At 33.2% G+C, this 11,177-nt stretch overlaps 1 protein-coding gene across 50 annotated transcripts in view; it reads left to right on the top strand.

The window, feature by feature from the left end:
- LOC136837228 (ELAV-like protein 2) overlaps window positions 1-11,177 on the top strand; it is a 324,912-nt gene that overhangs the window by 299,483 nt on the left and 14,252 nt on the right. For 14 of the 50 annotated variants that reach the window (XM_067101931.1, XM_067101929.1, XM_067101930.1 and 11 more), the window contains 2 exons: window positions 6,283-6,372; window positions 7,289-7,360. The exons of 10 other annotated variants lie outside the window; for them this stretch is intronic. In XM_067101931.1, the coding sequence (XP_066958032.1) occupies window positions 6,283-6,372; window positions 7,289-7,360 (162 nt within the window). Of the gene's footprint in view, window positions 1-6,282; window positions 6,373-7,273; window positions 7,361-11,177 lie in introns of all 50 variants that reach the window. 26 more of the 50 variants (XM_067101962.1, XM_067101953.1, XM_067101948.1 and 23 more) reach the window with 3 other exon arrangements.

Here is an 11,177-nt window from a genome sequence, read left to right as displayed (position 1 = left end):
AGGGAGCTTGGGGACCTTAAAACATACAGGCTGTTCAGAAAACTTTTATCGAGTAGTTTATTTAAAATTTTAAATAAACTACTCAATAAAAAGTTTATTTAAAATTTTAAATAAACTACTTGATAAAAAGCTTTCTGAGCAGCCTGTATGTAAAAATTTTAAGGTCCCCAGGCTCCCTCTTTATGCCAGTTTCCCATATCTATGAAATGATAATTTTCGAAGAGATTTTACCAAGATCGTACACAAACATTTTGGAGCCAAAAATCTAAACCTTATACCTAAGAATCTTATGACCATTGGCTCGCTCTTCAAGTTTAAAGATTGGCTCTGCCCTTTGATGATGTTGGGCATCATTTATGAATACACTTGTCCCAGATGTAATCGGAAAATATATTGGATCTACCCAGCTCCTTCTCAGGGTCAGGGCCAATTCTCATCGGGGCATTAGTTATATAACTGGGTGTAAGCTATCTAACCCAGAAACTTCTTGTACAGTATAAGGAAGGAATCACCTTATTAAATGTAAAACTACCGTAAATATGAAGATTTTAAAATTATTGGCCAAACAAAGGAACTCGACGAACTGTTGATTTTGGAAACATTAAACATCAAATTACGAGTTCCAACTTTTAACAACCATTCCTCTGCTGTCCTGTTGCTTTTAGCCTAAGTTTTCTATCATTCTTTGTACCTCATGATGTTTTTATCTTTGGTGCTGAAAGGTTGGTTGTGTGGAGTTAGTTTTCAGCTGTAGGTTTATGATTACATGGCTTTTGCTTTTAATTGTATGTTTTGGCATTCTTTTTATATATATAATTTTGCCGAGATATTTGAATGTTCTTTTGTTATTTATAATTTTTTGTACTTCTAGTCTCAGTTTTAGTCAAGTGTGCATGTAATTTAAGTCTGTGAGTTATAGTTTTACCTTTAAAATTGTTTTAGCTTTTTCAACCATTGGATCTTATAATCAGCTCTTATTTTACGTTAACATATTATACAGGTAGTCCCTGGTCATCTGTGGGGTTTCTGTTCTGGTGGCGTAATAATAACCGAAAATTGGCAATTTTCGGCGCCGATAAGCGGAAATCTGCGATTTTCAGCACCGAAAATTACAGATTTTCGGCGCTAGACAAGTGCTGTAAAACCGGATCGCTGATAACCGGGTACTGCCTGTATTTTATTTTGTAGAAAATTCATGAAGATGTGGTGACGTCATGAAAAGTAGGATTAAATCTAAATGCCTGTGTCATTGTATTCTTGCCCTTAATCTGCTTCATCATCTCTCTCTCTCTCTCTCTCTCTCTCTCTCTCTCTCTCTCTCTCTCTCTCTCTCTCTCTCTCTCTCTCTCTCTCTCTATATATATATATATATATATATATATATATATACATATATATATATATATATATATATATATATATATATATATATATATATATATATATATGTGTGTGTGTGTGTGTGTGTGTGTGTGTGTTTGTATACATATACTGTATGTGTGCATATATGTATATATATATATATGTGTATACATATATACTATATATATACAGATATATATATGTAATGTATGTATATATATATATATATATATATATATATATATATATATATATATATATATATATATATATATATATATATATATATATATATATATATATATATATATCCAGTAGGAATAGTGGTGAGAAGGGATGAAATGTCAAAAATTTTTGGGCAGTGTAAGGCAACTATCTCAAGAGGAAAGGGAGAGAGTGAGAGAGTAGAGGGGTTGTTAGTGAGGAGAAAGAGGAAAGAGTGAGGAGAGTTGGAGAGAGAGTTTATCGGTTGTTATTCAGTTTTCCCGGGCAGTGCCTGGTTGGGCAGATATATATAATTCTATATATAATATATATATATATATATATATATATATATATATATATATATATATATATATATATATATATATATATATATATATATATATATATATATATATATATATATATATATATATATATATATATATATATATATATATATATATATATATATACACACACATCACACACACACATACATACATTAGCACCTGAACTTAAAAATCCTTATGGGTCTGGCCTTTCTGATAAGTGACAAAGACACAGCCTGCACTTGAATATTTTTGAAGATATCGCTGACAGTAAAACCACGTAGTTCCTAACGTAAGCTAATCTGTACTTCACACTGAGCACTCAGTATAGAGATATATCTCAAAATGTATCGTGCCTAAAATGGTAGTATATGGAAAAATAATGATAAGGTAGTTGGTAAGTACTTAAGACCGTTAATTTGATGGGTTATATATATATATATATATATATATATATATATATATATATATATATATATGATCATTAGAACTTGTAGTTTATATAAACAGAAGAATCATTGAGAAAATTGAAGCAAGGTATAAATCTTTACCTGGTTTTTTGTCTTGTTTTGTGACACATAAAGAGGATTGATATGTAGTGGTTGAAATTTATACAGTATGTACCACAGTGACAGTTCAAATGAACATACGGACAGGTGAATAAATATTAACACATAATAGGAAAGAGGAACTACACACTCATTAGCACTCATTAGCAAACAGTCTTTTCTCATGTAGGTAGCATCACACCTTTGCTGTTAAGTCTGGTTAAAATTTTTATCTCAGTTAAAATCTATATATATATATTTCTGTTCAGTAAATTAAATAATTCATGTTTATGCATTCCATGGGATCCTTTCATAGGTTTACAGAAGCATTCTCATATAAAGCTGGATTCAATTATATTTTCATGCTGCTCTACGTTGTTCGTACTCTGATTTTCCAGTTTGACCAATTCAAATAATCACACAATTTGCATGTTTGATACGCTCATCCTTTAGTGTTGTAGGAAGAGTTCTTTTTAATTTTTTTTTTCATTGCATTATAGTTCTTGAATGGTACATTAATTGAACTTCTAAAGGAGATTTGGTATTACTTGTAGGTTTTCATTTTATATATCTGTTGTTATAAAAATTCCTTTTTGCAAGTCGTACTTCATTGTTTGTTACAGAATCAGGATATTGTTATTTCTTGCCTGTAACCTGATTTCATCATGAGTGTACTCAGGACTTCATAATGCTCTTTTCAACATAATATGAGAACTGACGGCAATTTATTGTTTTGGCCAGAATAAAACTGCACATAGGCAGATGTATGGGTAGACGTTCTGTACACAGTAATTTAAACTCTACCACTTCTGTACATTAGACAGTCCAGAAATGCCAAGCTAATCATTTCCCATTTTTGTAGTGAAATTTATAGAGGGGACCAGTTTGTTTAATTTAGGAAAGAAAACATTTGAATTTTCATTTTCAGCCTAAGTATATATTTGTTGTCAACATACCTGAACCTTATTTCTTTGTAGAATGATTTACCTCTTAGTTTAATACTCTTCTTCAAAAAATTTCATATGGATAAACCCATCACCATACCAAAGTTGTGAGAAAAATGTTTCCAGTTTAACTTGCATATTACTGTATTTGGGTGTTCTTAGAATGGTATATCCAACTGTGTACTCTCTTTAAAGGTATCGCATAAAATTTTAAGTACAGTATCATTGGTAGGTACTTGCGTGAATCAAGATAATGCAGCAAAATTTACAAGGCCAGGATTACGAATAATCTGTACATTATTTAAGTTTATATTGTTTTTTATATTGCCATCACAAATGGTACCATATAAGTTAAATGGAGCCATTAGAACTATTAAATAGCTTAGCAGAAGATTTGGTTTTTAGCATTTGTATTACTTCATACAAATACAGGATAGGTCATGTGGCGCGCACAATTTTTATCAAGTTTTATTTTGCCTTGCGTAGTTCTTGAACTACTGTCTACACCATCTGTTTTGTTTTTTTAATTCTTCGTATGTACAGTATAGTATTGTCATCACTAAGATTCAGTTTTGTTTTTTGACAATCACTTTTATTTATAATTTCTAATACATCAGATTTGCTGGTTTCCATTGTATGTTTTTGTTACTCTTTAATTTCTTAATGGCTGCTGTTCATCTTTTTTTTATATATAAATTTGCTGTGTTTAGTTTGTCATACTGGCCTTGCTTAAATAATTCCCCATACCATATTCACATCTTCATCAGAAATGTCAGTATACATCTTCAAATCACATAACCCTTTAGGTATTTCCACACTGCTTTTCGATCATGGCATTTCTGAGTGGTACATTTGTGTCTTTGTAATTAAGCATTGTTATTTTTACATTGATTTTACTCAATAAATTATGGGAAAGTGTAGCTTTTGAAGTCAGTTGTAGTTAGTCTACCACTTGCAGGTTCTTGTTTGGTTTTCATGTTGGTAATCCCTTGCATTGACCATTCATGAATTCATTAGATTGAAGTCACTTTTAATGATTTATCCAACTTCACCAGTTTTTATGTCCAATCTCATCTACATTTTGTCAGTCTTTTATAACAACAAGGAAACATACACACCTAATTCTATTTTTATACCATTTTAAGCTGTGAATTGCTTGTGTGGTATTTGTTGTATTTTTCATATATATTTTTTCTCTTATCTTAGTCATACATAAATATGTCATGACATTTTAATCATTACAGACGTTTTGAGTTTTGTTTTCTTAAGGTTTTCTCAGTTTAGACAAGTTCATGCTTTTGCAGTGATGCACCTTTGTGTATTTTTCCACTTTTCATACTGACACCTAGTGCTAATACGCATACTGTATGTATATCAACTGTTCTCATCGAGTTTTTTTTTTTTTTTTTTTTTTTTTTTCTATGGCATCCCGTAATATTAAAGTTCAATTTTATTCCGCCAGTGTTAAAAAGTTTTAGCTGTATTTTCCAGTACAATGTTCTTCATTAAGGAATATGCTTTGCAGTCATTTAACTTAAGCATGTGATTTTTTTGCTACTCTCTGTTTGCGCATTTATATTACATACATTTTCTTATATTCCAGGTCAGAGGAAGGGTGTACACCACGCTTGATAGATTCAAAAGCCTCCTGTTTAAGTTTGAATTATTTCTTTCATTTTAAACAGAGTTGAACATACTTTTCTTTCAACAAATATGTATGTCATATAAGAGCGCTTTCATTGAGAGAAAGAGAGAGAAAAATGAGGACGTATAGGAAGAGAAATAAGAGAATATTTTTAGGGGTTTTCAAATTACTTTTTGAATGATAAAATAAGCTGGTTTTATTTATTGATGTTCCTGCACCCTTCAGTCTTCCTGTCCTTTTCCTGTAGGTGATAATTATCTCAAATTAGTTGGGTGTATCACCTTCAGTTTATAAAAGAACAGCTGTAGATTACATTTTACATAAAAACAAGGTTGATTCTTTTCAGCTATTATATGATGAATATTCAATTTTACACTGAACACACAAGACCTTATACCATACACAAAGCCTTATCCCCCTCCTCCTCCTCCCTTTCCCATGAAAAAGAAACTGATTTTATTTACTGTTGACCTCGTGAGTGTTTAATGTAGAGGAGCATTGTTGCCCCCAGAGTAATGTCAGTCCCGTACATTTCATTTGGACATATTATGTAGTCACTCTCCATACTGCTCACGTATGTTTCATTGTTTATATTCAGCAGTGGTTGTTACTCTTCCCTTTGTTCTCATTACTTTTATTTGCCATACATTAATTTATTAATTTTTTGTTGTGGTACAGTCTTCTGTAATAATTGTAATTAAATTTGATGAGTTCATGTTCCATATGTTTTTATCTTTATTTTTAGTTTTTAATTTGTGGCCTTGTTTTCAGTTCTCTTATTTATTTATGCTTTTTGAGTAACGCAACCATGGATGTGTAAAGAGCAGATTGGAAAAGAAAAAGAATGTTGCCACTTGCGCCGCGGCGGCTAAGATCGGCAGAGGCGGCGGCGGCAGTGGCGGCAGCTGACCCTTCATGAAATCCTACATTTTAGTACGGTTGCTGATGAATATTCCTAGTAGCAAATTTATTTTTTCTTCACCAGAGCAATACCATTATATATATTGTTTTATTAAGTTATTTGCCCTTTACTGTGTGTGTGTGTGTGTGCGCGAGTGTGTGCTTGCGTTATGATGGATGATACCTTTAGGTACAAAGCCATCACCAACACTACCACCACTGCCACTACCACCACTGCCAGCCACCTTCACCACAGTACACAACCTCTCCTGCCGTCTACTGCCCGCCGCCCACTGCCAGCTGCCCCACACTGACCACACCATCAAACGACTGCTCGTCTCTTTCAGACATTCCTTGGTGTTCCCTCAAGTGAAAACGATAGATTCACTGCCGGAGGAGCCCTCAAATCTTGCCCAAGATATGAAAAGCAAGTTAGTGTAAGTGCCATGACAGGTCACCTGACTCGACTGTCGTGACTGGCTTGACACGTTTGCACTGTCGTGACTTCAACTTGTTTCTTGACTGTAATTACAGCACTTATTTAAGTGATGTAATGATAGTCACTAGATGAGTGCAATAATATTAGTCAGACAGTGCAGCGTCGATACCCCTCACAGTCTGCTTGGGACATGAGCTTGGGACTGTACCGTACTTTAGAAAAACTACCACTGTCAAACTAACACAACCACTAACATTTAGCTGAAACTCAGAGCAGCGACATTCCTGATCGCTTGGCTGAGTGCTTGAATATAACCCCAGTACTCGTTTTAGATAACAGTCCCCTTTCAATGGGAAGGTCTCATTTACTTTATCACTATGGTTTTTCTTTTTTTATATTTTGTCTTCAACCTTCCCACATGATCTTGCCAGTCCAAGTCCTTGTTACCATGCTTTATCAAGGTTCAGTGAAAAAAAATATGCCCCTTTGCAATTTACCTTAAATCTAAATTTTATATAAAGTGATGCCTTGATACTCTTTTGAGTGTAATTATCTGAAAAATAGTTATTATTTCTCCCATCCCTTGTTTTCCACTTTCCCTCCAACCTTTACACCTTAATGTGTCGCCTCACACATTTGGCGTAACTTCAGAATTCAAGTCCGAGCAAGTGGCAACAAAACCAAGGAAAATCTTGAGCAGCGGTAGCTACTAATGATGATTTAGATTTTGTTTTTTCATGGGTCCCCGTTGATGGTCTGTTGAGTAATCACATCAACGAGTTAACCAGTTTTCTTAACTTTATTAAAACTTGTGTTGCATGTTTTGTTATTTCTAGTTGAGTTTGTATCAGTGCATGATTTTATTTGAGACTTTAGTCTGATGGTGGTTGTGACTGCAGGGTTCCCACTTCCAGGACGCCTGCGGGAGCTGCACGCAGGGGTCGCGATCCTCAAATGGCAACCGGGGATGATGATCCAGACCCAAGGCATGGTCACTAACTAACATAGTAATGGGGACTTGGAACTGGGGAAGGGATGGCGGGAGGGTTGGGAAAGGCAAGGATAAAGCACAGCCATCACTTTTTAGTATCATGATTTTATTTTTCGTTGGCTGGTTTGGGTAATATAGTTATTAACACAATGCAAATGGCACTTAAGGTAGAATTTTTTTATTCATCACTGACACTCAGTTGTTTTTAAATAGGATTATTTAGTTTGAGGGGGGAGGTTAAAGTAGGACCCCTATCATTATGTAGAATGTTAGCAGAAAATATAGTAAAAAGCTTTGATGCACCTCAAATTAGGGTTTGGTATTTCTCACAGAAACATTTTTGAGAATATAGACTGGCAAATTGTTGCGCTAGGTATGTTGATGTAATGCTTTCAGTGTGTTTTTCATAGAGTGCTGAAATTTTAAGTATTCAGGGAGAAGGGAAGGGAATGACTTTTTATCAAAACTAGTTGTGATCGTGCCTTGTAAACTAGGGCAAGAGGACCAAGAAGAGCTTGTGACGTGCAAGAGGAGGAATAGTAGGTTTGAATAAAAAAAATAACTGAAAATTAACAGGGAAGTAAAATACATGTAGGTAGTGTAGACTATGACATAACTGAAATTGGTCTGATATCCTTATAGTACATTGATGCTAAATATTTTGTAGGAGTTATCTAATGAATTTCTATAAGTCTTTTGATATTAAAAGTAAATAGGATCCTGATTTTGTTTTATTTATAAGCACTCAACAAGTACACGTAGTTTGACATTTTCATACACATCACACCTTTTTGTTTTATGATAGGAAGTATGCTAGGATAATAGTGTTTAGTGACTTTAGGTTTACATTCTATTTGAAGCAGTAGAATTTGTGCCATTTTTAAGTTGTGTAATTTTTTTTTTTGGGGTAGTAATTTAATATTTAGGTTAACTTTATAAAGCTAGGGAAATTAAGTTTTAAATACAGTATTTGTTTTTGATGTTTGAATTGTAGGTTTTTTGAAAAATAATCATAAGCAAAACCATTTATGTATGTTATATTTTATTGCTTATAAATTGTCAGAATAGCATTATTGGTAACTTTTTTGTTTGGTAAAACATAAATGGTGTTGTTTTTTATTTAGAACTTCATTCTTTTTGTGTAATGATAATATTTTTAAGGTATTAAGATATTTAATTTTATTCTTAAGGATATTAAGTATTATAGTTAGACACCTAGTGTCCTTCCTGGCAAGTGCTATTTATTTGAAATTTTATCGTATATGTTCATGCATACATGAAGGAAGTTTTGACTGTATGTGCATTGTATGAAATTTGTGTGGTCTTATGTATGGATGGTACATGAATTAGGTTTGGTATATTTTGTTATTCAGAGTATGTAGTGTGTATTTTTGGGAAAGCATGAGCAGTGCTCTCTCCCAACAGATAAGATTTAGGTAAGTACATGATGTTCATGATTTTCACCCTTCACATATGCATTCGTTATATGGTCATAATAAATGTCTGGCTTATTTCCTAGATGATTGTAGTCTTCAAGTAATTAATACTTTATGTATTGTTATTCTCCTCCTGGTTGTTGCTTAGGTGCTCTATCACTGCATAATTGTTGTTAATTAACTCCTTTGTTACAAAGAGGAATTTGTTTAGGGATGCTAACAAGCGACTTCTGACGGCTACAAGGGATTCCTTGTGCTGATAGAATAGGCATGAGAGGACAAAAATGACTCATAATAGAATTTCTGAACTACTGTTTTAAATATAGACATTTGTGGTAATCCTTCTGGACAGAATATTTAGAGCAAAGATAAAATCATAGTACATAATTTTGAGAAGAACTGTGGAAATATGGTATATATATTGTAAAAGAACCCGTATACAGTAATCAAGTCGGGAACGAAAGCTTATCTTTCAAGGAAAGTATTTTAGGGAGAGGTTTAATGTTTAATATGTAGAACATTTTTCATTTGTGAAGGGGGAATAAGGACATGAAAGACATATTGTAGGGTCTATATGGCTTTTTGTGTACAGTATACTGTACTACTGTATCTTGATCAGCATTGTGATTGTCCATTTGTTATCCTGCTTATTCTCTCTCCCATTTTTTTCTGTTGCCTTAGATATCCAGCTGCTTCAGTTATTCCTGCTCCAATCTCTTCCCCTCATTTAAGAATCCCTTGGCCAGCCTGTGATGGTAGAAATTTGACATAGTGGAATGGTTAAACTAGCTGTACAGCATTTGTGTTGAATAACATTAGTTGGTGAGGAATTTGAGGGGCAAATGTTTTTAGATGAAAGTCTTCTAAATCATAGCAGATCGGAAATTAAACTAGGCTTTAACACTGAAAAGATCAGTGAAACAATGTGTAAAAGATTAATTTAGCAGACCAAATGGAACTTTGATGAAGTTTATTTTTGTATTGATTTTGTAAACAGTTTGGTGGAAAAACTTATTTATAATAGTGCTGATAAGTTCAAGATTTTTCAGTTTGAGAAGGTGAAATTGTTTGAAAACAGGCATTGCAAAAGGAAGTACCTTGGCCTTCATTGACATCACCCTTTGCCCGGTAGCTTTACAGAAGAGGTATTTTAATTATGTGCCACCGGTATTAAGTTTGGTACACACAGTATATGGAATACATTTTAAAACCATAATCATCATCTCCAACACTATGCAGCACAGAGGACCTGAATGGGCCAGACAGTATGATTTGAGCTGAGTATTGGGTTGCTATGATTATGCATTTTTTTTTTTTTTTTTTTTTTTTTATATTTATAGTATTCAGTCACATATAGTATGTAGTTATCTTTGGTCCTCTTAAGTTAAAACAGTACAGTAATAGTGTTGTAGGAAGAGATGGGTAGTCTGAGGTGAGAATTGTCAAGTTTGGGTGGCCATGTTAGTGGATATGTATTTTGATTTAATTATATATTAAAATGTAAGTTTAAAGATAAATTATAAAATAATTTATCTTAATCTTGACAGGTGAAGGGGTGGAGCAGAACTTGGTAAATAAATTCAAGTACACTTATGTCTGATACATGTGGATTTCGGTACAGTTTCCGTTGTACATAATACAGATAATTTTCCAAAGGCAGTATTGTAAATGGCAAGATTCAGTTGACATTTTTTTTTATAAAACATTTCCTTCACTTAACCTGGTAGTTTTTATTCCTTTCTGCAAGATGGGCTTTTCCTCTGGATTGTCAGATTCTCTCATGTAGTTGGGTAACCAAGGCGCCAAAATTGAAATTCCATGACGGCTTACTTAATTTTGCTTTGTGATTGATGAGTCTCTGAGATTTGAGGGGCTGGTTAAGTTTCCTGTTATATTATAGGACAGTTCTGAGTACACATTGTAAGAGGTCTTATGAATTAGTTAATTACCTTACCAGCTTTGTGAAATAATACGCTTATTTTATGTACTATTTTTTTCATATAACTAATTGAGTTTTAATGGCAAACTAAAGTGGGCAGTCTTGCAACATGAAAGAAAAATAACTATTTCTAGAATTCCATTGCATAGCAAGCTAACTTCCGTCTTTCTGTGGTGCATCACTACATTGTTATCGAAAATAATGAGTAAAAAAGCCACAATAATGTAACTGATAAACTGTATTTTTCAAGATTAAAAAAAAATGCAAAAAAGGATAAAAACAAGGGAGCTTTCGACCGTTTGCGCAACGGTCTCTTCGGCCTTGAAAAATACAGTTTATCAGTTACATTATATTGTGACTTTTTTTACTCAGCTTCAGTTTTGTTTTGTACCTTAATCTAACGTAGAATTGGTTGCTTTTAGTCTGTATGATGATGA

The sequence above is a fragment of the Macrobrachium rosenbergii genome, chromosome 58, assembly GCF_040412425.1.
Source record: "Macrobrachium rosenbergii isolate ZJJX-2024 chromosome 58, ASM4041242v1, whole genome shotgun sequence".
NCBI classification, from domain to species: domain Eukaryota; kingdom Metazoa; phylum Arthropoda; class Malacostraca; order Decapoda; family Palaemonidae; genus Macrobrachium; species Macrobrachium rosenbergii.
The sequence above is the reverse complement of the archived record's forward strand: the minus strand, read 5'-3'. Positions and strand labels throughout refer to the sequence as shown.